The following is a 26,661-nucleotide window of genomic DNA, read 5'->3' as shown; positions in this document are numbered from 1 at the left end:
GAGACAATTTTGGGGGGAGAAGGAGACAATTTTTCAGGGGAGAAGGAGACACAATTTTGGGGGGAGAAGAGACACAATTTTGGGGGGAGAAAATTTTGGGGGGAGAAGGAGACAATTTTGGGGGGAAAAGGAGAAAATTTTGGGGGGAGAGGAGAAAATTTTGGGGGGAGAGGAGAAAATTTTAGGGGGAGAAGGAGACAATTTTGAGGAGAGAGGAGAAAATTTGAGGGGAGGAGACAATTTAGGAGAGGAGACAATTTTGGGGAGGAGAAGGAGACAATTTTGGGGGGGAAAAGGAGAAATTTTGAGGGGAAAAGGAGACAATTTTGGAGGAGAGAACAAAACAATTTTGGGGAGGAAAAGGAGACAATTCTGGGTGGGGAGAAGGAGACAATTTTGAGGAGAGAGGAGAAAATTTTGGAGGGAAGGAGACAATTTGAGGGGAGGAGAAAATTTAGGGGAGGAGACAATTTTGGGGGAAAGAAAAAATTTTGGGGGGAGAAGGAGAAAATTTGGGGAAAAGGAGGAAGAACAATTTTGGGGGAAAAGGAACAATTTTAGGGGGAGGAGACAATTTTGAGGGGAGAGGAGAAAATTTGGAGGGAAGGAGACAATTTTAGGGGAGGAGAAAATTTTGAGGGAGAGAAGAAGGGAGAGAAATTTGGGGGGAGAGAGACAAATTTTGGGGGGGAAAAGGAGGGAAGGAGACAATTTTGGGGGGAAAAGGAGAAAATTTTGAGGGGAAAGAAGAAAATTTTGAGGGGAGAGGAGACAATTTGAGGGGAGAGACAATTTGAGGGAGGAGACAATTTTGGGGAAAAGAAGGAGACACAATTTTGGGGGGAAAGGAGACAATTGGGGATTTGGGGAAAGGAAACAATTTTGGGGGGGAAGAGGAGAAATTTTGGGGGAAAAGGAAAAATTTTGGAGGGAAGGAGACAATTTTGGGGGGAAAAGGAGAAAATTTTGAGAGGAGAAAATTTTGGGCGGAGACGAGAAAATTTTGAGGGGAGAGAAGAAAATTTTGAGGGGGAGAGGAGACAATTTAGGGGAGGAGACAATTTTGGGCAGGGGAGCAAACAACTCAGGGCAGGGCACACCCCACCCTTACACCTAAACCACCCCCAAATCCCACCAACTCCCTCCAAATCCCCATTCAACCCCTCCCTAAAACCCTTCCAAAACCCCCAAAACGCCCAGATTTGCCCAATTTAACCCCTCTCTGCCCCCACCCTGGTGGGGTGAGGGCATGTCCAGCCCCCCAGGACCCCCGGGACCCCCCGGCTCCGGCGGCGCGCGCCGCGCGAGGAAGACAGTAGAATGTATAGTTATCTCCGAGACGGGGGTGTGACCCTCCAACTATACAATCTACTACCTCAGCCCGCGCGGCGCCAGCTCCAGGGGGGGATTTTGGGGGTGGTTTTGGGGGGGTTTTCCAGCTGTTGAAATGTTTTTTTTTTTTTGGGGAGAGAGAGAGAGAGAGGGGGGATCCAGGTGAGCCGGAGGGATTTACCTGGCGGGGTGACGTCGGCCGAAGCGGGGCCGGCTTTGGATGCTGCGTCCTGCTGGGAGATTGGGAAGGTGGGGAGTGAAGGAGGGGACCCTTCCCCACATTTCTGGGAGGGTTTTGATCATATCACTTACTACTGGGGATTGAGGATAAAAGGTTTATACAAGCTTTAGATAATTATTCTGGTAAACTTAATCACCTGTTTACCACTGGACTAGTTCTTTTCATTTCTGACTTCCATTTTAAGTTCAATACAAATTAATATAAACTATACCTAAGTGAACAGAAGTGACGAAATTGTGGGATTTTCACAACATGCACACTTTGCTTTTATGAAGTCATGACATCATTCTTGCACACATGAGCAGATTGATCCACACTTCAATGGAAACTCACATTTCAGCATTTGTGCCATCTGGGCAGTACTTGCAGCAACACCACAATGGCTAACTAACTAGGAACCTCATAGGAATCTAAATATTGAATTTGTGTGTTTACTTTTCCATGGACAGATGCTGTGGGATGAATTTGAATCACACTTCCTGAATGATCTTCATTTCTGAACTCAATGATTGTCTTTTAAATCACTTTAAAATTAGTGATGAAGCCTGTCTTGCATTTTTTTTGATGGGGTGGGGGGGTTTTTTGGGGGTCTCTCACCTGAGCCTCGGCGCCGTCCTTGTCCTCGGGGCCGCGCTCGGCGCCTTTGGCCTCGTCCTCGGCCGCCTGGCGCCGGCGCTTCTCGCGCCGCTCGTCCAGCTCCTCGTCCCGCAGCGCCTCCAGGCGGGCCAGGATGGGCACCTTCACCACTGGGGGGAGAAATGGGGGGGTTTGGGGTGTGTGGGACCCCCAGGATGGGCACCTTCACCACTGGGGGAGAAATGGGGGGGTTTGGGGTGTGTGGGACCCCCAGGATGGGCACCTTCACCACTGGGGGGGAGAAATGGGGGGCTTTGGGGTGTGTGGGACCCCCAGGATGGGCACCTTCACCACTGGGGGAGAAATGGGGGGCTTTGGGGTGTGTGGGACCCCCAGGATGGGCACCTTCACCACTGGGGGGAGAAATGGGGGGCTTTGGGGTGTGTGGGACCCCCAGGATGGGCACCTTGATCAGTGTAGGGGGGAGAAATGGGGGGCTTTGGGGTGTGTGGGACCCCCAGGATGGGCACCTTCACCACTGGGGGGGGGAAATGGGGGGTTTGGGATGCTTGGGACCCCCAGGATGGGCACCTTGATCAGTGTCAGGGGGTAACTGGGGGAGAAATTGGGGGATCTGGGGTGTGTGGGACCCCCAGGATGGGCACCTTGATCAGTATGGGGGGAAAAATGGGGGGTTTGGGGTGTGTGGGACCCCCAGGATGGGCAGCTGGATCCACTAGCAGGGGGGAAATGGGGGCTTTGGGGTGTGTGGGACCCCCAGGATGGGCACCTTTATCAGTGTGGGGGGAAAAATGGGGGTCTGGGGTGTGTGGGACCCCCAGGATGGGCACCTGGACCACTGGCAGGGGGGAAATGGGGAGTTTAGGGGAAGAATTGGGAGGTTTGGGGCACGTGGGACCCCCAGGATGGGCACCTTCACCACTGGGGGGAGAAATGGGGGGCTTTGGGGTGTGTGGGACCCCCAGGATGGGCACCTTGATCAGTGTGGGGGGTTGGGATGTGTGGGACCCCCAGGATGGGCACCTGGACCACTGGAGGGGAGAATCGGGAGGTTTGGGGCATGTGGGACCCCCAGGATGGGCACCTTGATCAGTGTGGGGGGAGAAATGGGGGGCTTTGGGGTGTGTGGGACCCCCAGGATGGGCACCTTGATCAGTGTCAGGGGGTAATTGGGGGATTTGGGGGACAAATGGGGGGCTTTGGGGTGTGTGGGACCCCCAGGATGGGCACCTGGACCACTGGGGGGAGAAATGGGGGGGGTTTGGGGTGTGTGGGACCCCCAGGATGGGCACCTCGATCAGTGTGGGGGGAGAAATGGGGGGCTTTGGGGTGTGTGGGACCCCCAGAATGGGCACCTTGACCACTTGCAAGGGAAGGAAGGGTGAGGCTCGGGGGTCTGGGGGTTTTCCTGGGGGGGTCCCGGGGTCTGGGGGTTTTCCTGGGGGGGTCCCAGGGTCTGGGGTCTTTCCTGGGGGGTCCCAGGGTCTCACCAGACACGCAGTCGTGCATGCTCTCGGCGTCCAGGACCTTGCACTCCTCGGTCCAGCGCGTCAGGGCCGTGGGGATGCTGGACAGGGTCCCTGGGGGGGGGAAGGGAGCTTTTGAGGCTGCAGAGGCCACGCCCCCCCGTGGGACCACGCCCATCTCAGCCCACCCACCCGGAGGCTGTCAATAATGCACTCCCCCAGGCCACACCCCATTAAGCCCCACCCCTTTCCCAACAGACCACACCCAATTAAGCCCCACCCCTTTCCTAACAGACCACACCCCATTAAGCCCCACCCCTTTCCCAACAGACCACACCCCATTAAGCCCCACCCCTTTTCCAACAGACCACACCCCATTAAGCCCCACCCCTTTCCCAACAGACCACACCCCATTAAGCCCCACCCCTTTCCCAACAGACCACACCCCACTAAGCCCCACCTCCTCTTCAGGCCCCGCCCCTGCTGTGTCCCTGTGTCTATGCTGCGTTTTGGGGGTCTCTCCCTGTCCCCCTGTGTCTCCAGGTGCCCCCAGGTGTGCCCTCCATGTCGCCAGGTGTGCCCAGGTACCCCAAGGTGCCCCCAGGTGTGCCCACTCGCCTGCCTGGCTATAGGTGTCCCCTCCATGTCCCCAGGTGTGCCCAGGTATCCCAAGGTGTCCCCAAGGTGTGCCCAGGTGTGCCCACTTCCCTTCCTGGCCCTGTGTGTCCCTTCATGTCTGCAGGTACCCTGAGGTGTCCCCAGGTGTGCCCAAGGTGTGCCCACTCGCCTGCCTGGTGTGGGTGTCCTCTCCATGTCCCCAGGTGTCCCCTCAGTGTCCCCAGGTGTCCCCAGGTACCCCGAGGTGCCCCCAGGTGTGCCCGCTCACCTGCCTGGCTGTGTGCGTCCCCTCCATGTCCCCAGGTACTCCAAGGTGTGCCCACTTCCCTTCCTGGCCCTGCGTGTCCCCTCCATGTCCCCAGGTACCCCAAGGTGTCCCCAGGTGTCCCCAGGTACCCCAAGGTGTCCCCAAGGTGTGCCCAGGTGTGCCCACTCGCCTGCCTGGCTGTGGGTGTCCCCTCCATGTCCCCAGGTACCCCAAGGTGTCCCCAGGTGTGCCCAGGTACCCCAAGGTGTGCCCAGGTGTGCCCAGGTGTCCCCAAGGTGTGCCCAGGTGTACCCACTTCCCTTCCTGGCCCTGTGTGTCCCTTCATGTCTGCAGGTACCCCGAGGTGTCCCCAGGTGTGCCCAGGTGCCCCCAGGTGTGCCCAGGTGTGCCCACTCGCCTGCCTGGCTGTGGGTGTCCCCTCCATGTCCCCAGGTGTGCCCATGTCCCCAGGTGTCCCCAGGTGTGCCCCAGGTGTGCCCACTCACCTGCCTGGCCCTGTGTGTCCCTTCATGTCCCCAGGAACCCCGAGGTGTCCCCAGGTACCCAGGTGCCCAGGTGTGCCCAGTGCCCACTCGCTGCTGCTTGATGTCCTCATCCCAGGTACCAAGTGTCCCCAGTGGCCCATCATTGCCTGGCTATGGGTGTCCTCATGTCCCCAGTGTGCCAGGTACCCCAGGTACCCCAAGGTGTGCCCCAGGTGTGCCCACTCGCCTGCTGCGTGGGTGTCCTCCATGTCCCAGGTACCCAGTGTGCAGGTGTGCCCGGTGTGCCACTCCCTGCCTGCCTGTGTGTCCCTCATGTCCCAGGTGTCCAGACCCCAGGTCCAGGTCCCCAGGTGCCCAGTCCCAGGTGTGCCGTACCCCAGGTGTCCCAGTGTGCCCACTCGCCTGCCTGGCTGCCCGCGCTGCCCTGCTCGTGGAAGAAGTCGTCCAGCAGCTCGTCGTCGGAGCGGGCGATGATGTGAACGTCCTCGTTGCCCACCAGCAGCCGCGCCCGGCCCCGGCTCTGCAGCGGGAGGCTGCTGCTCAGCTGCAGGATGTCGGCGGCCGCCGAGGGGCCCAGGAGCCTGCAAAGGGGGTCAGGGGGCGTCAATGGGGGTCTTGGGGGGTGTCAGGGTTGTGGGACCCCCAGTTGGGGCTGTGGGACCCCTGGATGGGGCTGTGGGACCCCCAGTTGGGGGCACACCCTGGTGCTGGATGTCCATGGCCACCAAGGGGCCCAGGAGCCTGCAAAGGGGGTCAGGGGGCGTCAATGGGGGTGTTGGGGGGCTTGAGGGGTGTCAGGGTTGTGGGACCCCCAGTTTGGGGCACACCCTGGTGCTGGATGTCCATGGCCACCGAGGGGCCCAGGAGCCTGGGGAGGGGGTCAGGGGGCGTCAATGGGGGTTTTGGGGGGCTCAGGGGGGTGTGGGACCCCCGGATGGGGCTGTGGGACCCCTGGATGGGGCTGTGGGACCCCCAGTTGGGGGCACACCCTGGTGCTGGATGTCCATGGCCGCCGAGGGGCCCAGGAGCCTGGAAGGGGGTCAGGGGGCGTCAATGGGGGTTTTGGGGGGCTCAGGGGTTGTGAGACCCCCAGGCTGAGGTTGTGGGACCCCTGGATGGGGCTGTGGGACCCCCAGTTGGGGGCACACCCTGGTGCTGGATGTCCATGGCCACCGAGGGGCCCAGGAGCCTGCAAAGGGGGTCAGGGGGCGTCAGTGGGGGTGTTGGGGGACTCAGGGATTGTGGCCCCAGGTGGTTGTGGGACCCCTGGATGGGGCTGTGGGACCCTCAGTTGGGGGCACACCCTCGTGCAGGATGTCCATGGCCACTGAGGGGCCCGGGAAAGCCTGGCAAGGGGGTCAGGGGGCAGTTAATGGGGGTGTTGGGGGGCTCAGGGGTTGTGACCCGGAGGGCTGTGGGACCCCAGGAGGGGCTGTGGCACAGGCCCAGGCAGTTGGATGGGATCCCATGGGGTTGGTGATGCCAAGGAGCTCGCATTGCTGGGAGCAGCAGTGCTCACTCGCGGCTGAGGATGGGGAGAATTGGTGCCAAGGAGTTTGGGGGTCTCCCAGGGGGGTTTTGGGTATGCCCAAGGGGATTTGGGCATTCCCGGGGGATTTGGGACCCAGGGGGGTTTGGGTGACCCCAAGGAGGTTTGGGTGACCCCAAGGGGGATTTGGGCGTTCCCAAGGGGGTCTGTGCCTCACTCACGCTGCAGGATCAGGGGCGGTTTGGGGGTGTTACCCAGGGAATTGGGCATTCCGTGGATTGGTGTTCCCAGGGGGTCTCTGGCCTCACTCACCGCTGCAGGATCAGGGGCGGGTTTGGGGGTTCCAGGGGGATTTGGGTGACCCCAAGGGGTCTCAGAACATTCCCAGCAGTGCTCACTCACTGCTGCAGGTCAGGGGCGGGTTTGGGGGTGTCCCAAGGGGTTTGGGGTTCGAGGTGGGTTTGTGTGACCCACGGGGGTCTGTGGCCATCACTCACCGCTGCAGGATGAGGGGCGGGTTTGGGGTTCTGAGGGGGTTTGGTGACCCCAAGGGGGTCTGTGGCCATCACTCACCGCTGCAGGATCAGGGGCGGGTTTGGGGGTGACCCCAAGGGTATTTGGGTGTTCCCAGGGGGGTCTGTGGCCATCACTCACCGCTGCAGGATGAGGGGCGGGTTTGGGGGTGTTCCCAAGGGTATGTGGGTGACCCCAAGGATGTTTGGGTGACCCAAAGGGGGTTTTGGGAGTTCCCAGGGGAGTCTGGGTGCTCACTCACTGCTGCAGGATGAGGGGCGGGTTTGGGGGTGTTCCCAGGGGAATTTGGGCATTCCCAGATGGATTTGGGTGTTCCCAGGGGGATTTGGGTGTTCCCAGGGGGGTCTCTGGCCCTCACTCACCGCTGCAGGATGAGGGGCGGGTTGGGCTGCCGCGCCCCCGGGTAGTGCACGTGGATGGTGTGCCCGGCGTTGGCCGTCAGCTGCCGCAGCGTGCGCTGGCTCCGGCCCAGCCCCTGCGCCAGGCGGGCGCCCCCCGGGCCGGCCCCCAGCCCCAGCCCCCCGTGCTCCGCGTGCCGCACCAGCAGAGGGTGGCTGGCCGGGATGTTGCCGGGGGACGGAGGGATGTCGGCTGGAACGGGGGGAAATAGGGAGTCAGACACCCCAAAAATCACGGGGGGAATTGGGGGAAAACACCTCAAAAAACATGGGGGAAATGGGGGATAGACACCCCAAAAATCACAGGGGGGAATTGGGGAAAACACCTCAAAAAACATGAGGGGAAATGGGGGATAGACACCCCAAAAACCACATGGAAATGGGGGTCAGACACCACAAAAACCATGGGGGGAATTGGGGGAAAACACCCCAAAAATCACAGGGAGGAATAGGGGAAACGGGGGATAGACACCCCAAAAATCACAGGGGGGAATTGGGGAAAACACCTCAAAAAACATGGGGGAAATGGGGGAAAGACACCCCAAAAATCATGGGGGAAAAGGGGGAAACACCTCAAAAAACATGGGAGGAATGGGGGATAGACACCCAAAAATCATGGGGGGAACGGGGGAAAACACCCCAAAAAACAATGGGGAAATGGGGGATAGACACCCCAAAAACCACAGGGAGGATGGAAATGGGAGTCAGACACGACAAAAACCATGGGGGGAATTGGGGGAAAACACCCCAAAAATCACAGGGAGGAATAGGGGAAATTGGGGGTCAGACACCCCAAAAATCACGGGGGGAATTGGGGAAAACACCTCAAAAAACATGGGGGAAATGGGGGATAGACACCCCAAAAATCACGGGGGGAACGGGGGAAAACACCTCAAAAAACAAGGGGGGAATTGGGGGAAAACACCCCAAAAACCACAGGGAGGAATAGGGGAAACTGGGGTCAGACACACCAAAAACCAGGGAGGAAATGGGGAGTCAGACACCCCAAAAATCATGGGGGGAATTGGGGAAAACACCTCAAAAAACATGGGGGGAATTGGGGGAAAACACCCCAAAAATCACGGGGGGAATTGGGGGAAAACACCTCAAAAAAACATGGGGGGAACTGGGGGAAAACACCCCAAAAAAATGGGGGAAATAAACCACAGGGAGGATGGAAATAGAGGTCAGACACCACAAAAACCATGGGGGGAATTGGGGGAAAACACCTCAAAAACCATGGGGGGAATTGGGGCTCAGACACCCCAAAAACCACGGGGGAAATGGGGGAAAACACCCCAAAAAACATGGGGGGAATTGGGGGAAAACACCCCAAAAACCACGGGGGGAATTGGGGGGAAACACCCCAAACACCACAGGGAGGAATAGGGGAAACTGGGGGTCAGAAACCACAAAAATCAAAGGGAGGGAAGAAATGGGGGGTCAAGACACACCAAAAACCAGGGGGGAATTGGGGGAAAACACCACAAAAACCATGGGGGGAATTGGGGGAAAACACTCCAAAAACCACAGGGAGGAACAGGGGAAACTGGGGGTCAGACACCCCAAAAATCACGGGGGAATTGGGGAAAACACCTCAAAAAACATGGGGTAAATAAACCACAGGGAGGATGGAAATAGAGGTCAGACACCACAAAAACCATGGGTGGAATTGGGGGAAAACACCCCAAAAATCACAGGGAGGAATAGGGGAAACTGGGGGTCAGACACCACAAAAATCACCGGGCAATTGGGGAAAACACCTCAAAAAACATGGGGGGAATGGGGGATAGACACCCCAAAAACCACAGGGAGGAATAGGGGAAACTGGGGGTCAGACACTACAAAAATCAAAGGGAGGGAAGAAATGGGGGGTCAAGACACCCCAAAAATCACGGGGGAAATGGGGGAAAACACCTCAAAAACCATGGGGAGAATTGGGGGAAAACACCCCAAAAACCACAGGGAGGAATTTGGGGTTGGGGCAAAAGCACCCCATAAACCACTGAGAGGGGAAGAATTGGGGGGTCGGGGGGTGACCCAATTCCCGCCCACCCCAAAATCCACGGGGAAACAAAACTGGGGGGCCCTGGGGGGGGAGGGTGTGACCCCTTCCTGACCCCCCCCAGGGTGACAAACAGGGATGGGGACACCCCATTGTCCCCCCATCCCCCATCCCATGGGGAGCCCAACAGCCCCAGAGCCCTGGGGACCTCCCAGTCCCTCCCAGTGTCCCCAAATCACATCCCAGTGCCTCCCAGTCTCCTCCCAATCCCCTCCCAGTGCCCCCCAGTGTATCCCAGTCCCTCCCAGTGTCCCCCAGTGTCTTCCAGAGTCCCCAAATCCCCTCCCAGTCCTTCCAAGTGCCCTCCAGTCCCTCCCAATCTCTCCCAATCCCCTCCCAGTTCCATCCCAGAGCCCTCCAGGGTCTCCCAGTGCCCCTCAGTCCCCTCTCAGTCTCCCCCAGTCCCCTCCCAGTGCCCTCCAGTCTCCTCTCAATCCTTCCCAGTCTATCCCAGTTCCCTCCCAGTGGCCCCCAATCCCCTCCCAGTGCCCCCAATCCCCTCCCAGTTCCATCCCAGTCTCTCCCAGTGCCCTCCAGTCTCCTCTCAATCCCTCCCAGTCCCTCCCAGTGTCCCCAGTTCCTTCCCGGTGTCCCCAAATCCCCTCTCATTTCCCCCCAGTCCCCTCCCAGTCTATCCCAGTTCCCTCCCAGTGCCCTCCAGTCCCTCCCAATCTCTCCCACTCCCCCCCAGTCCCCTCCCAGTGCCTCCCAATCCCCTCCCAGTTCCATCCCAGTCTATCCCAGTGCCCTCCAGTCTCCTCTCAATCCTTCCCAGTCTATCCCAGTCCCTCCCAGTGTCCCCAAATCCCCTCCAGTCTATCCCAATCCTCCCAGTCTATCCCAGTTCATCCCAGTGCCCCCCAATCCCCTCCCAGTCTATCCCAGTCTATCCCAGTCCCCTGCAGTCTCCTCTCATCCTTCCAGTCTATCCCAGTTCCCTCCCAGTGTCCCCAAATCCCCTCCCAGTGTCCCCAAATCCACCCCCAGTCCTTCCCAGTCCCCTCCCAGTCTATCCCAGTCCCTCCCAAAATCCACAAATCCCCTGCCAGTCTATCCCAGTTCCCTCCCAGTCTCTCCCAGTGCCCCCCAATCCCTCCCAGTTCCATCCCAGTCCATCCCAGCGCCCCAGTCTCCTCTCAATCCTTCCCAGTCAATCCCAGTCCCTCCCAGTGTCCCCAAATCCCCTCCCAGTCTATCCCAATCCCCTCCCAGTGTCCCCAAATCCACCCCCAGTCCTTCCCAGTCCCCTCCCAGTCCTTCCCAGTCCCCTCCCAGTCTATCCCAGTTCCCTCCCAGTGCCCTCCAGTCTCCTCTCAATCCTTCCCAGTCAATCCCAGTCCCTCCCAGTGTCCCCAATCCCCTCCCACTCCTTCCCAGTGCCTCCCAATCTCCCCCAGTCCCTCTCAGTGTCCCCAAATCACCTCCCAGTGTCCCCAGTTCCCTCCCGGTGTCCCCAAATCCCCTCCCATTTCCCCCCAGTCCCCTCCCAGTCTATCCCAGTCCCTCCCAGTCCCTCCCAGTCCCTCCCAGTCCGTCCCAGTCCCGTACTGGGGCTGGAGAACATGTTGTCGAACTCGATGATCAGGTCGTCGTCGCGGTCGAAGCGCTCGAAGCGCACGAGGGGCGAAGCGTTCATGTCGGGGTAATCCTCATCCAGCTCCATCTCCGAGCCATCGTCATCATCCTCCTCCTCCTCGCCTTCCTCACCCTCCTCATCGTCCTGCCAGGGCCCACCTGGGGCTCAGCGGGCTCCAAATTGGGGGGTTTTGACCCAAAATAGCTCCCCCTGATCCGAAACTGGGGTATTTTACCCCAAAATAGCTCCCTCTGATCCAAAACTGGGGCATTTCACCCCAAAATAGCCCCCCCTGATCCGAAACTGGGGTATTTCACCCCAAAATAGCCCCCCGATCTGAAACTGGGGTATTTTACCCCAAAATAGCCTCCCATTATCTGAAACTGGGTCATTTCACCCCAAAATAGCCCCCGATCCAAAACTGGGGTATTTCACCCCAAAAGTAACACCCAGACCCCAAAACAGGGCATCCTGACCCCAAAACAGGGACCCCAACCCCAAAACAGGGACCCCAACCCAAAACAGGGACCCCAAACCCAAAACAGGGACCCCCAACCCAAAACAGGGACCCCCAACCCAAAACAGAGACCCCAACCCCAAAACAGAGACCCCAACCCCAAAACAGAGACCCCAAACCCAAAACAGAGACCCCTACCCTAAAACAGGGAATCCAACCCCAAAACAGGGACCCCAAAACCAAAACAGGGACCCCAAACCCAAAACAGGGACCCCAACCCAAAACAGGGACCCCAAACCCAAAACAGTGACCCCCACCCCAAAACAGGGACTCCTTCCCCAAAACAGGGATCCCAAACCCAAAACAGGGACCCCAACCCCAAAACAGAGACCCCAATCCAGAACAAGGACCCCCTCCCCAAAACAGGGACCCCACCCCAAAACAGGGACCCCTTCCCCAAAAGTCACACCCTGAACCCAAAACAGGGGCACAGCTACAGAGAGAACCCCGTTATTTAGGGGGGACCCCAACCTTTGAGGGTGACCCCGATGTTTTGGGGGCACCCCTGAGTTTTCGGGGGGGACCCTCAGCGCCTTAACCCCACCTGATCGTCCTCATCCTCCTCTTCCTCCTCCTCCTCCTCGTCCTGGCTGTCGTCCTCGTCCTCGTTGCTGCCGCTGCTGTCTTCCTCCTGCGTGTGCTCCTCCTCATCCTCGGGGTCCAGGATGTTCATGGAATCTGTGGGGAGGGGTCGGGGGGGGCTGTAGGACCCTGAGACCCCCCCTCAAGGACACCCCCAAATCCCAAATTTCCCCCTCCCCCCAATCCCATAAAGGAGCCCAAAGCCCCCCAGGTCACTGCAGCCCTGCAGCCTTCCCAGAGCCCTGGGGACCTCCCAGTATCTTCCAGTCCCTCCCAGTCCTTCCCAGTCCCTGCCAGTTTCTTCCAGTCCCTCCCAGTCCCTCCCAGTTCCTCCCAGTGTCTCCCAGTTTCTCCCAGTCTCTCCCAGACCTTCCCAGTCCCTCCCAGTTTCTCCCACTATCTTTCAGTCCCTCCCAGTCCCTGCCAGTTTCTTCCAGTGCCTCCCAGTTCCTCCCAGTGCCTCCCAGTTTCTCCCAGTCCACCCCAGTCCCTCCCAGTGTCCCCCAGTTCCTCCCAGTATCTTCCAGTTCCTCCCAGTCTCTCCCACTATCTTCCAGCTCCTCCCAGCCCCTCCCAGTTTCTCCCAGTCCACCCCAGTTCCTCCCAGCTCCTCCCAGTTCTTCCCAGTCTCTCCCAGACCTTCCCAGTGTCCCCCAGTTCCTCCCAGTTTCTCCCAGTCCACCCCAGTCCCTCCCAGTGTCCCCCAGTTCCTCCCAGTATCTTCCAGCTCCTCCCAGTCCTTCCCAGTCCCTGCCAGTTTCTTCCAGTGTCTCCCAGTTTCTCCCAGTGTCCCCCAGTTCCTCCCAGTATCTTCCAATCCCTCCCAATCCCTCCCAGTCCCTCCCAGTCCCCCCCAGCGCCTCCCAGTGTCCCCCAGTTCCTCTCAGTATCTTCCAGTTCCTCCCAGTCTCTCCCACTATCTTCCAGCTCCTCCCAGCTCCTCCCAGTTCCTCCACTATCTTCCAGCTCCTCCCAGTGCCTCCCAGTCCCTCCCAGTTCCCCCCAGTCCCCCATGCCCACCCTCACGGTTGGCCTGAGCGGGGTCGAGGCCTCTGTTGGAGGGGCCTCGTCTCAGCGTCCCTGATGGCCAGGGCTCACTGGGTCAGGGCAGGGCGGGGTCACTCTGATGGCAGGGGGCCCACTCTAATGGCCAGGGTCACCTGATGGCCAGGGGTCACTCAGTGCAGGGTCACTCTGATGGCCAGGTCACTCTGAGGGTCAGGTCACCATGCCAGGGGTCACTCTGATGCCAGGGCACTCTGATGCCAGGGTCACTGTCCCTCGATGGCCAGGGGTCACTCTGCCATGGTCACTGCCGGGTCACTCTATGCCAGGGTCACTCTGATGTCCAGGGTCATGAGCAGTCACTCTGATGGCCAGGGTCACTCTGATGGCCAGGGGGTCACTCTGATGGCCAGGGGTCACTCTGATGGTCAGGGGTCACTCTGATGGCCAGGGGTCACTCTGATGGCCAGGGGTCACTCTGATGGCCAGGGGTCACTCTGATGGCCAGGGGTCACTCTGATGGCCAGGGGTCACTCTGATGGCCCAGGGTCACATCTGCCAGGTCACTGTGTCATCCCCTGCCAGGGTCACTCATGTCCAGCGGTCACTCAGCTGCCCAGCGGTCACTGCCCAGTGGTCACTCCCCTGCCCAGCGGTCACTCAGCTGCCCAGCGGTCACTCAGCTGCCCAGCGGTCACCCCAATGTCCAGCGGTCACTCCCCTGCCCAGTGGTCACTCCTCTGCCCATTGGTCACTGCCCAGCGGTCACTGCCCAGCGGTCACTCCCTGCCCATTGGTCACTCCCTGCCCAGGGTCACTCCCCTCCCAGAGCGGTCCTCCCCTGCCCAGTGGTCATCTCCAGTCCTGCCAGCTGGTCACTGCCACAGTGGTCACTCCCTGCCCAGATCACTGCCCATGGTCACTCAGCTGTCCAGCGGTCATGCCCGTGGTCTGCCCAGCGGTCCCTGCCCAGCAGTCACACAGCCCAGTGGTCATCCCCTGCCGCGTCCTGCCCTGGGGGGCACGGGGGGGGGTTTGGGGGTGCTGGGGGGCACTCGGGGGTCTCGGGGCGATTTGGGGAGGGGTCTCTGACCTGCATCTCCTGTGTGCTGAGCCCCTCGGGCTGCCCGGCCAGCACCACCGTGTCCCCCTCGGCCTCGCCGTCCATGTCCCCGTCGGCCGCCTCAGCCTGAGCGGCCTCCGCGTCCTCCTCGGGGGGCTCGGGGTCCCCGGGGTCACCTGGGGGGGTCACAGGGGGGTCAGGGGGGTGTGGGGGGACAGGGGGGTCCCCGGGGTCCCCTGGGGGGGTCACAGGGGTCAGGGGCTGTGGGGGTCAGGGGGGTCCCTGGGTCACCTGGGGGGTCACAGGGGTCATGGGGGGTGGGGGGGTCCCCGGGGTCACCTGGGGGTCACAGGGGGTCATGGGGTCCCCGGGTCACCTGGGGGGTCACAGGAATGGGGGGTGTGGGGGGCAGGTCACAGGGGGGTCAGGGGGGTCCCCTGGGCCCTGGGGGGTCACAGAGGGGTCAGGGGGGTCACAGGGGGGTCAGGGGGGTCCCTGGCCTGGGGGGTCACAAGGGGGACAGGGGGGTCCCCGGGTCACCCGGGGGGTCACAGGGGGTCATGGGGGGTGTGCGGGGACAGGGGGTCCCCCTGGGGTATCACAGGGTGCAGGGGGACAGGGCCGGGGTCACAATCCCCCTCTGCCACCTGTGTCCTCCTTGGGGGGCTCAGGGTCCCCGGGGTCACCTGGGGGGGCCACAGGGGGGTCATGGGGGGTGTGGGGGGACAGGGGGGTCCCCTGGGCCCTGGGGGGGGGTCACCTGGGGGTCACAGGGGGTCAGGGGTGTGGGGGACAGGGGGGTCCCCTGGGGGGGTCACAGGGGATGGGGGGGTCACAGAGGGGACAGGGGGGTCCCCGTGTGCCACCTCCACATCCTCCTCAGGGGGCTCGGGGTCCCCGGGGTCACCTGGGAGTCACAGGGGGGTCATGGGGGGACAGGGGGTCCCCCTGGGGTATCACAGGGTGTGGGGGGACAGGGGGGTCACAGGGGGACACGGGGGTCCCCTGGGGGGAAGGGGGCAGGTAAAGGAGGGGCAGGAGATGGGGGGACACTGAGGGGCACTGGGGTGACCTGGGGTGACCAAGGATGGACTGGGAGGGCTGGGGATGACACTGGGGGTGGGGCTGTGGGCGTGGCCATGGGGTGACTCGAGAGCTGTGGGTGACATTAGGGGTGTGGCCAGGGGGTGACACTGGGAGAGTCTGGGTGTGGTTGTGGGTGACACTGGGGGCCATGGGGTGACACCAGGTGGCTGTGGGTGACCCTGGGGGCTGTGGGTGTAGCAGTGGGTGACAGTGGGGGCCGTGGGTGTAGCAGTGGGTGACAATGGGGGCTGTGGGTGTGGTTGTGGGTGACACTGGGGGCCATGGGGTGACACCAGGTGGCTGTGGGTGACCCTGGGGCCATGGGTGTAGCTGTGGGTGACACTGGGGGCCATGGGGTGACACCAGGGATGTGACCATGGGTGACACTGTGGGACTGCAGGTGACCCTTGGGCTGTGGGTGACACTGGGGGGGCTGTGGGTGAGCCTGGGGCTGTAGGTATGGCTGTGGGTGACACTGGAAGCCATGGGGTGACACCAGGTGGCTGTGGGTGACACTGGGCTGTGGGTGACACTAAGGGTGTGGTGTGACACTGGGGCTGTGGCCATGGGGTGACACCAGGGGACTGTGAGTGACACTGGGGGCCATGGGGTGACACCAGGGGTGTGACCATGGGTGACACTGGGGGCCATGGGGTGACACCAGGGGTGTGACCATGGGTGACACTGGGGGCCATGGGGTGACACCAGGTGGCTGTGGGTGACACTGGGTGACAGTGGGGGCTATGACCATGGGGTGACGCTGGGGGCCATGGGTGTAGCTGTGGGGTGACCCTGGGGCTGTGGGTGACACTGGGTGACACTGGGGGCTGTGACCATGGGGTTACACTGGGGCCATGGGTGACACTGGGGCTGTGACCATGGGGTGACCCTGGGGGCTGTGGGTGTGGCTGTGGGTGACACAGGGGGCCGTGGGTGTAGCAGTGGGTGATACTGGGGTGACACCAGGTGGCTGTGGGTGACCCTGGGGGCCGTGGGGTGACCCGGGGGTCCCGGGGGGGGGTACCTCCATCGGGGGGCGCCGCCCCCGCCTCGCGGGCGCCCCCGTTGCCCTCGGCCTTGCTCTTGCTGGAGGAGCCCTTGGCGCCGAAGAGCCCGCTGGGCTGGTTCACGATGCGCGACAGCGTCTCCAGCGGCTTCAGCGCCGCGTTCACCGTGTTGGCCATGTTGGGGCTGGGGGGACAGCGCTGGCACCCAACGGCACCGACACCCCCAAACCCGGCAGGGATCCCCAAACCCGGCAGGGATTCCCAAACCTGGCAGGGATTCCCCCCAAACCCAGGAGGGACCCCTGAACCCAAGGAGAGCCCAAATTCCAACACGGACACCCCCTAAATCCAGCAGACTCGTCCCCCAAATCCAGCAGGGACCCCCCCAAACTCGGCAGGGATCCCCCCAAACCCAACAGGGATCCCCAAACCCGGCACCGACACCCCCAAACCCGGCAGAGACCCCAAACCCAGCAAGGATCCCCCCCAAACCCAACAGGGACCTCCCCAAATCCAGCAGGGATCCCCCCAATCCCGGAAGAGACCCCAAATCCAGCAGGGATCACCTCAAAACCAGCAGGGACCCCTGAACCTGGCAGGGATCCCCCCAAAAGCAGCAGGGTTCCCCCCCAGAACCAGCAGAGAGTCCCAAACCCCAAGAGGATCCCCCAAACACAGCAGGGACCCCCCCAAACCCCAAAAAGACCCCTCCAAACCCGGCAGGCATCCCCCCAAAACTAGCAGGGACCCAAGACCCAGCAGGGACCCCCCCCAAATCCAGCAGGGACCCCACTGAAGCTCCCCAAGACCCCTGAAAACTCCTCAAGACCCCCCAAAACCCCAATGAAGCTCCCACCAAGACCCCTGAAAACTCAACACCCTTCCAAACCTCTGAAAACTCCTCAGGACCCCAATGAAGCTCCCCAAACCCCCTCAAGACCCCTGAAAACTCCTCAAAACCCCAACGAAGCTTCCCCAAACCCCTCAAGACCCTAAAAATCCCTCAAGACCCCAATGAAGCTTCCCCAAACCCCCTCAAGACCCCTGAAAACTCCTCAAAACCCCAATGAAGCCCCCCCAAACCCCCTCAAGACCCCTGAAAAACTCTCAAGATCCCAACCAAGCTCCCCCAAAAACCCCTGAAAACCTCTCAAGACCCCCCAAAACCCCAATGAAGCTCCCACAAAGACCCCTGAAAACTCCTCAGAACCCCAATGAAGCTCTGCCAAACCCCCTCAAGACCCCTGAAAACCCCTCAAGACCCCCCCAAAACCCCCTCAAGACCCCTGAAAACCCCTCAAAACCCCAATGAAGCTTCCCCAAACCCCCTCAAGACCCCTGAAAACCCCTCAAGTCCCCCCCAAACCCCCTCAAGACCCCTGAGAACCCCTCCAGACCCCTCAAAACCCCTCCAGACCCCCCCAAGCCCCCTCACCTGGACAGGTCGAGGCTGTGGGGCACGCGGGCCAGGTCGTTGACCAGCCCCTTCTTGAGGAACAGGCGGATGATGTTGTTCATGCCGTTGTGCGGCGGCTTGGCCGCGCTGCTGTAGAAGCTCGAGGTGGACGGGCACGACTCCATGATGGTGCTGATGATGCACATGACGGCCTGGAGCCTGCGGGGACGGCACGGCGGTCACCGGGGGACAGCGGGCACTCCGGGGGACAGCGGGCACTCCAGGGGACAGCGGTCACTCCAGGGGACAGCGGTCAGTCCAGGGGACAGCGGTCACTCCAGGGGGACAGTGGTCAGTCCAGGGGTCACTTGAGGGGACAGTGGTCACTCCAGGGGACATGAGTCACTCCAGGGGACAGCGGTCACTCCAGGGGGACAGTGGTCACTTGAGGGGACAGTGGTCAGTCCAGGGGACAGCGGTCACTTGAGGGGACAGTGGTCAGTCCAGGGGACAGCAGTCACTCCAGGGGGACAGCGGTCACTTAGGGGGAGAGTGGTCACTCCAGGACACAGCGGTCACTTGAGGGGACAGCGGTCACTCCAGGGGGACAGTGGTCAGTCCAGAGGACAGCGGTCAGTCCAGGGGGACAGCGGTCACTTGAGGGGAGAGTGGTCAGTCCATGGGGACAGTGGTCAGTCCAGGGGACAGCGGTCACCCGGGGGGACAGCGGTCACTCCAGGGGCACAGCGGTCACTCCAGGGGCACAGCAGTCATTAGAGGGGACAGTGGTCACTCCAGGGCACAGCAGTCACTTGAGGGGACAGTGGTCACTCCAGGGGACAACAGTCACTCCAGGGGACACTCCAGGGGACAGCAGTCACTCCAAGGGACAGCGGTCCCTCCCAGGACACAGCGGTCACTTGAGGGGACAGTGGTCAGTCCAGGGGACAGTGGTCAGTCCAGGGCACAGCGGTCGCCCGGGGGGACAGCGGTCACTCCAGGGGCACAGCGGTCACTCCAGGGGACAGCAGTCACTAGAGGGGACAGCGGTCACTCCAGGGGGACAGCGGTCACTCCAGGGGGACAGCGGTCACTTGAGGGGACAGCGGTCACTCCAGGGCACAGCGGTCACTTGGAGGATATGGGGGACACTCTGGGGGACAGCGGTCACTCCAGGGCACGTGAGTCACTCCAGGGGCACAGCGGTCACTCCAGGGCACAGCAGTCACTTGGGGGACAGTGGTCACTCCAGGGGGACAGGGGACACCAGTCATGTTGTGGAGGATAAAGGATGAGAGACAGAGGTCACCCGGGGGGACAGCGGTCACTTGAGGGGACAGTGGTCAGTCCAGCGGTCACTTGGGGGATATAGGGGACACTCTGGGGGACAGCGGTCACTTGAGGGGACAGTGGTCATTCCAGGGGAACAGTGGTCAGTCCAGGGGAGAGGGGACACCAGTCATGTTGTGGGACAGAGGTCACTTGGGGGAACACCGGTCATTCCAGGGGGACAGTGGTCACTCCAGGGGGAGGCCAGAGGATGAGAGACCCCTCCAGGCTGTCTCTGTAGCGACCCCACACTGTCCCCAGGCCCCATTGTCCCCATGCCATCCTCACATTGTCCCTTGGCAGGCTCTGCAGTGGCCCCACATTGTCCCCAGCTGTCCCCCCACTGCCCCCATGCTGTCCCCATTGTCCCCACATTGTCCCCAGCTGTCCCCACATTGTCCCCAGCTGCCCTCACATTGTCCCCATGCTGTCCCCACACTGTCCTCATGCTGTCCCCACACTGTCGTCATTGCCCCAACGCTGTCCCCACGCTGCCCCCACACTGACCCCATGTTCTCCCCAGCTATCCCCACAGTGTCCTCAGCTGTCCCCACATTGTCCCCACATTGTCCCCACGCTGTCCCCAGTTGTCCCCACGCTGTCCTCACACTCCCACTGTCCCCACATTGTCCCCAGCTGTCCCCACATTGTCCCCAGCTGCCCTCACATTGTCCCCATGCTGTCCCCATGTTGTCCCCAGCTACCCCCACGTTGTCCCCAGCTGCCCCCACACTGTCCTCATGCTGTCCTCACACTGTCCCCATGCTGCCCCCACATTGTCCCCACACTATCCCCAGCTGCCCTCACGCTGTCCCCACACTAGCACTGTCCCCACATTGTCCCCAGCTGCCCCCACACTGTCCTCATTGCCCCCACACTGTCCCCAGCTGTCTCCACGCTGCCCCCACAGTGACTGCATGTTCTCCCCAGCTATCCCCACGGTGTCCTCAGCTGTCCCCACATTGCCCCCATGCTGTCCCCACGCTGTCCTCACGCTGTCCTCACACTAGCACTGTCCCCACATTGTCCCCAGCTGCCCCCACATTGCCCCCACACTGTCCCCACACTGTCCCCACACTGTCCCCATGCTGCCCCCACACTGACCGCATGTTCTCCCCAGCTATCCCCAGTGTCCCCACACTGCCCCCACGCTGTCCCCAGCTATCCCCACATTGTCCCCAGCTGTCCCCACATTGCCCCCACACTGTCCCCAGCTGCCCCCACAATGCCCTCATGCTGCCCCCACACTGTCCCCACACTGCCCCCCCCCTGTCCCCACATTGCCCCCACACTGTCCCCAGCTGTCCCCACACTGCCCCCACACTGTCCCCAGCTGTCCCCACACCTGGCGTGTTTCTCGGTGCTCTCGGCCATGGCCAGGGCGCGCCCGAGGGCGGCCTTGACCTCGTTCACCAGGGCCACCTGGGCGTCGGTGCCGCTGCCGGCCGCGGCCAGGCTGGCCAGGAAGAGCCGCGCCAGCGCCGGCGTGTCCTTGTCCTCGGCGTTCTGCTGGTGCGGCAGCAGGTGGTCCAGGACAAAGGCCAGCACGCTGCAGTCCTGGGGGGACACGGGGGTCACAACCCGGACCCACGGCCAGGGGACACAGGGGGACATGGGGGACCTTCGGGGTGAGGGGACAGGAGGCCCCAAGCACAGCACTGAGGTGCTCGGGGGACAGAGGACCTGCTTGATGAGGGGACAGGGGACACCAAGGTGTGGGGACAAGGGACCCCCGAGCACAGGGGACAGGACTGAGGTGTCTGAGGGGACAGGGGACACCAAGGTGTGGGGACAGGGACCCCCAAGCACAGGGGATCTGCTCAATGAGGTGATGGGGGGGGACCCCAAGGTGTGGGGACAAGGGACCCCCGAGCACAGGGGACAGGACTGAGGTGTCTGGGGGGACAGGGGACCCCAAGGTGTGAGGACAAGGGACCTCTGAGCACAGGGGACAGGACTGAGGTGTCTGGGGGGACAGGGGACACCAAGGTGTGGGGACAAGGGACCCCCGAGCACAGGGGACAGGACTGAGGTGTCTGAGGGGACAGGGGATCTGCTCAATGAGGTGACAGGGGACCCCAAGGTGTGGGGACAAGGGACCCCCGAGCACAGGGGATCTGCTCAATGAGGTGACAGGGGACCCCAAGGTGTGGGGACAGGGACCCCCGAGCACAGGGGACAGGACTGAGGTGTCTGAGGGGACAGAGGACCTGCTTGATGAGGGGACAGGGGACACCAAGGTGGGGAGAGGGACCCCTGAGCACAGGGGACAGGACTGAGGTGTCTGAGGGGACAGGGGACACCAAGGAGTGGGGACAGGGACCTCTGAGCACAGGGGACAGGACTGAGGTGTCTGGGGGGACAGGGGACCCCAAGGTGTGGGGACAAGGGACCTCTGAGCACAGGGGACAGGACTGAGGTGTCTGAGGGGACAGGGGATCTGCTCAATGAGGTGACAGGGGACCCCAAGGTGTGGGGACAGGGACCCCCAAGCACAGGGGATCTGCTCAATGAGGTGACGGGGGGGGACCCCAAGGAGTGGGGACAGGGACCTCTGAGCACAGGGGACAGGACTGAGGTGTCTGGGGGGACAGGGGACACCAAGGTGTGGGGACAAGGGACCCCCGAGCACAGGGGACAGGACTGAGGTGTCTGGGGGTACAGCGAACCTGTGACAGGGGAACAGGGTGACAAGGCACCTTTCTACAAGGGGTGACAAGTGATGCCCCTCCCTGAGGTGACAGCAAACCCCAAAGCACAGGAGGGGTGACAGAACCCACCCAAGCACACCCTGTCAGACACACGGCTGTCCCTGTCCCCTATTCCTGGTGTCACCTCCTTGATGAGCTCAGACTGTCCCTCACAGCACACCCCGACAGACACACGGCTGTCCCTGTCCCCCCCTGGTGTCCCTGTCCCCGTGGTGTCACCTCCTTGATGAGCTGGGACTGGGCCCTCTGGCTGTCCCTGTCCCCCCCTGGTGGCCCTGTCCCCGCGGTGTCACCTCCTTGATGAGCTCAGACTGGCCCTCTGGCTGTCCCTGTCCCCCCGGTGTCCCTGTCCCCGCGGTGTCACCTCCTTGATGAGCTCGGACTGTCCCTCACAGCACACCCCCACAGACACACGGCTGTCCCTGTCCCCTGCCCCTCTGGTGTCCCTGTCCCTGGTGTCACCTCCTTGATGAGCTGGGACTGGGCCCTCTGGCTGTCCCTGTCCCCCCCTTCGTGGCCCTGTCCCTGCAGGGTCACCTCCTTGATGAGCTCAGACTGCCCCTCTGGGCACACACTGACAGACACACGGCTGTCCCTGTCCCCCCCCCCTTCGTGGCCCTGTCCCTGGTGTCACCTCCCTGATGAGCTGGGACTGCCTCTCTGGGCACAACCTATCCCTTGTCCCCTCTGGTGTCCCTGTCCCCGCGGTGCCACCTCCTTGATGAGCTCAGACTGTCCCTCACAGCACACCCTGACAGATACACGGCTGTCCCTGTCCCTGTCCGCTCTGGTGTCCCTGTCCCCGCGGTGTCACCTCCTTGATGAGCTCAGACTGTCCCTCACGGCACACACTGTCACACACACAGCTGTCCCTGCCCCCTGTCCCCCCTGGTGTCCCTGTCCCACGGTGTCACCTCCCTGATGAGCTGGGACTGCCTCTCTGGGCACAACCTATCCCTTGTCCCCCCTGGTGTCCCTGTCCCCGCGGTGTCACCTCCTTGATGAGCTCGGACTGGCCCTCTGGCTGTCCCTGTCCCCTCTGGCTGTCCCTGTCCCCCCTGGTGTCCCTGTCCCCTCTGGCTGTCCCTGTCCCCTCTGGTGTCCCTGTCCCCGCGGTGTCACCTCCTTGATGAGCTCGGACTGGCCCACGCTGTAGCTGTAGTTGGCGATCAGCGCGGCGATGCCCACGTAGGAGCGCACCAGCTCCGCCAGCAGCCGCAGGATGGTCGAGGTGGGCATCAGGGGCTTGGAGCCCCGCGCCCGGGCCCGCTCCTCGCCGCGCTCCCCCTCCTTCTCCTTGCGGCCCTCGCGGCCCTCCTCGGGGCTGGACGCTGCGGGGACACGGGGACAGTCAGGGGACAGTGTCAGGGGACACGGGGACAGCGTCAGGGGACACGGGGACAGCGTCAGGGGACGTGGGGACATGGGGACAGGGTCAGGGGATATGAGGACAGGGTCAGGGGACAGGGGAACAGGGACAGGGAACGTGGGGACACGGGGACAGCGTCAGGGGACAGTGTCAGGGACACGGGAACAGGGACAGAGGACACGGGGACAGGGTCAGGGAACGTGGGGACACGGGGACAGGGACAGGGACACGGGGACAGCGTCAGGGGACAGTCAGGGGACATGGGGACAGCGTCAGGGACATGGGGACAGGGTCAGGGGACAGTCAGGGGACACGGGGACAGGGTCAGGGACACGGGGACAGCGTCAGGGGACATAGGGACATAGAAACAGGGTCAGGGGATATGAGGATAGGGTCAAGGGACAGTCAGGGGACACGGGGACAGCGTCAGGGAACGTGGGGACAGCGTCAGGGAACGTGGGGACATGGGGACAGCGTCAGGGAACGTGGGGACAGGGTCAGGGGACACGGGGACAGTGTCAGGGACACGGGGACAGGGACAGGGGACACGGGGACAGCGTCAGGGGACATGGGGACAGCGTCAGGGAACAGTCAGGGGACATGGGGACAGTGTCAGGGACACGGGGACAGTGTCAGGGGACATGGGGACAGTGTCAGGGGACATGGGGACAGGGTCAGGGAAACGTGGGGACACGGGGACAGCATCAGGGGACAGTGTCAGGGACATGGGAACAGGGACAGAGGACACGGGGACAGGGTCAGGGGACACGGGGAACAGGGTCAGGGAACGTGGGGACACGGGGACAGTGTCAGGGGACACGGCGACAGCGTCAGGGAACGTGGGGACAGCGTCAGGGGACATGGGGACAGTGTCAGGGGACACGGGGACAGGGGACATGGGGACAGCGTCAGGACACGGGGACAGCGTCAGGGGACACGGGGACAGTGGACAGTGGAGACAGGGGACAGTGTCAGGGACACGGGAACAGGGACAGAGGACACGGGGACAGGGTCAGGGGACATGGGGACAGGGTCAGGGGATATGAGGATAGGGTCAGGGGACAGTCAGGGGACACGGGGACAGTGGCAGGGGACAGTCAGGGGACATGGAGACAGTGTCAGGGGACACAGGAATGGGGTCAGGGGACATGGGGACAGTGTCAGGGGACAGGGGGACATGGAGACAGGGTCAGGGGACACGAGGACAGGGTCAGGGGACAGGGGAACAGGGACAGGGGACACGGGGACATGGAGACAGGGTAAGGGGACACGGGGACAGCATCAGGGGACAGTCAGGGGACACAGGGAGTCACAGGAGGGGCACAACTGGGGGCTACAGAGGGCAGGAGGGATGGAGAAAATCTTAAAGACACAGAGGGGACCTCGAGGACCTTGGGGACACGGAGGGGACAGTGGGGACCTCAGGGACAGGAGGGTCTGGGGGACCTTGGGCACACAGAGGGGACACTGGGATGTGTGGGGACACAAAGAGGATGTTTGGGGGGGCAGTTGGGAGCACGGGGGTCACAGGGACATGGGGGGGGACATCAGGGACACGGCAGGGACACGGGGGGGACATCAGGGACACGCAGGGACACAGGGGACTCGAGGGGACAGTGCCACCTTCTCCCTGGGGGGTTCCCGAGGGCGGTGTCTCGGCTGCGGCTCCGTCAGCAGCAAAAACCTGGGCCTGGGGGAGCAGGGGGGGGGGATCAGAGCCTGAGGGGGGGTCCCCAAAATCCCACCGACCCTCAAATCCAGCCCTGAGCCCCCCCCAAATCACACCCCAGACCCCTCAGCCCCCCCCAGGCCACAAAACCACCCCCAGCACCCCCAAATCTCCCCTCAGCCCATCCAAGACCCTCTAAATCCCCTCCCAGCCCCCCCAAACTGCCCCCATCCCCTAAATCCCCTCCCAGCTGCCCCAAATCATCCCCCAGCCCCAATTCCCTCCAAAGCCCCCCAAACCACTCCTCAATCCCCCCAAATCCCCTCCCAGTCCCTTCAAACCCCCACCCCAAACACCCAGATGCCCTCCAGCCCCCCCAAATCCCTTACCAGCCCCCCCAAACTGCCCCTTAGCCCCCCCAGGACCCCCTAAAATCCCCTAAACCATCTCTCAGTCCCCCCAAACCACCCCACAGCCCCCCCCAAATCCCTTACCAGCCCCCCCAAACTGCCCCTTAGCCCCCCAGGACCCCCCAAATCCCCTCACAGCCCTTCAAACCACCCCTCAGCTCCCCCAAACCACCCCTCAGCCCTCCCAAACTGCCCCTTAGCCCCCCCAAACCGCCCCTTAGGCCCCCCAGGACCCCCCAAATCCCCTCACAGCCCCCCAAACCACCCCTCAGCCCTCCCAAACTGCCCCTTAGCCCCCCCAAACCACCCCCGAGGACCCCCAGGCCCCCCCAAATCCCCTTACAGCCCCCCAAACCACCCCTCAACCCCCTCAATCCCCTCCCAGCCCCCCCAAACCACCCCAGCCCCCCCAAACCCCCAACCCCCAATCCCCCCCCCTAAACCACCCCATAGCCCCCCAAATCCCCTCACAGCCCCCCAAACCACCCATAGCCCCCCAAATCCCCTCACAGCCCCCCAACACCCCTTAGCCCCCCACCCCAAATCCCCTCACAGCCCCCCAAACCACCCTTGCCAGAATCCCCCAAATCCCCTCCAGCCCCCCAAACCGCCCTCAGCCCCTAAATCCACCCCCAGCCCCCCCAAACCGCCCTCCAGCCCCCCAAACCACCCCCCAGCCCCCCCAAACCCCCCAAGCCCCCCAACGTGCCCCAGGCGAAGCCCCGAGGATGGCGAAGCGCAGGGGTCGAAGTCGGCGGGCGGCCGGGTGAGGCTGCGGTACTGCTGGTACATGTCGTCCCCAATGTCCGACAGCAGCTGGCTCACCTCGCTGGGCGCCGCGCTCTTGGGGTCCCCCTTGTCACCTGAGGGGGGACACGGCGCTCAGGGTGGGCAGGGGGCACCCCCAGAGGGGCTGGGGCACCCTGGTTGCCCCCTATAGGGACACCCCATTTCTGTCCCTATAGGGACACCCCAATTCCTTCCCTATAAAAACACCACAGCTCCTCCTATATGGATGTTCCAATCCCTTCCCTACATGGGACACCCCAATTCCTTCCCTATATGGACACCCCAATTCTCCCTATATGGACACCCCAATTCATTCCCTATTTGGACACCCCAATTCTCCCTATATGGACACCCCAATTCTTCCTATATGGACACCCCAATTCTCCCTACATGGACACCCCAATTCAATCTCTATTTGGACACCCCAATTCCTTCCCTATATGGACACCCCAATTCCTTCCCTATATGGACACCCCAATTCTTTCTATATGGACACCCCAATTCTTTCCCTATATGGACACCCCAATTCTTTCCCTATATGGACACCCCGATTCTTCCCATATGGGTACCCCAAATCCTTCCCTATAGGGACACTCCTATTCCCCTTATACAGACACCCCAATTCCTTCCCTATATGGGCACCCTGATTCCTCCTATAG

The 26,661-nt window shown here is 62.1% G+C and overlaps 1 protein-coding gene across 1 annotated transcript in view; it reads right to left on the bottom strand.

The window, feature by feature from the left end:
- The window catches only part of HUWE1 (HECT, UBA and WWE domain containing E3 ubiquitin protein ligase 1), a 107,128-nt gene that overhangs the window by 21,453 nt on the left and 59,014 nt on the right, over positions 1 to 26,661 (bottom strand). Inside the window, exons 45-60 of the mRNA XM_064736975.1 lie at positions 25,919 to 26,076; positions 24,758 to 24,824; positions 22,888 to 23,096; positions 20,400 to 20,611; positions 17,765 to 17,944; positions 16,347 to 16,513; positions 14,267 to 14,412; positions 14,084 to 14,187; positions 13,189 to 13,265; positions 12,131 to 12,264; positions 11,042 to 11,213; positions 7,393 to 7,621; positions 5,410 to 5,588; positions 3,661 to 3,750; positions 2,171 to 2,319; positions 1,514 to 1,565 (exon numbers count right to left, since the gene is read on the bottom strand). Of these exons, the coding sequence (XP_064593045.1) occupies positions 1,514 to 1,565; positions 2,171 to 2,319; positions 3,661 to 3,750; positions 5,410 to 5,588; positions 7,393 to 7,621; positions 11,042 to 11,213; positions 12,131 to 12,264; positions 13,189 to 13,265; positions 14,084 to 14,187; positions 14,267 to 14,412; positions 16,347 to 16,513; positions 17,765 to 17,944; positions 20,400 to 20,611; positions 22,888 to 23,096; positions 24,758 to 24,824; positions 25,919 to 26,076 (2,325 nt within the window). The remainder of the gene's footprint in view (positions 1 to 1,513; positions 1,566 to 2,170; positions 2,320 to 3,660; positions 3,751 to 5,409; positions 5,589 to 7,392; positions 7,622 to 11,041; positions 11,214 to 12,130; positions 12,265 to 13,188; positions 13,266 to 14,083; positions 14,188 to 14,266; positions 14,413 to 16,346; positions 16,514 to 17,764; positions 17,945 to 20,399; positions 20,612 to 22,887; positions 23,097 to 24,757; positions 24,825 to 25,918; positions 26,077 to 26,661) is intronic.

This window comes from Zonotrichia leucophrys, unplaced genomic scaffold (genome assembly GCF_028769735.1).
Source record: "Zonotrichia leucophrys gambelii isolate GWCS_2022_RI unplaced genomic scaffold, RI_Zleu_2.0 Scaffold_34_1600103, whole genome shotgun sequence".
Classification (NCBI taxonomy): domain Eukaryota; kingdom Metazoa; phylum Chordata; class Aves; order Passeriformes; family Passerellidae; genus Zonotrichia; species Zonotrichia leucophrys.
The sequence above is the reverse complement of the archived record's forward strand: the minus strand, read 5'-3'. Positions and strand labels throughout refer to the sequence as shown.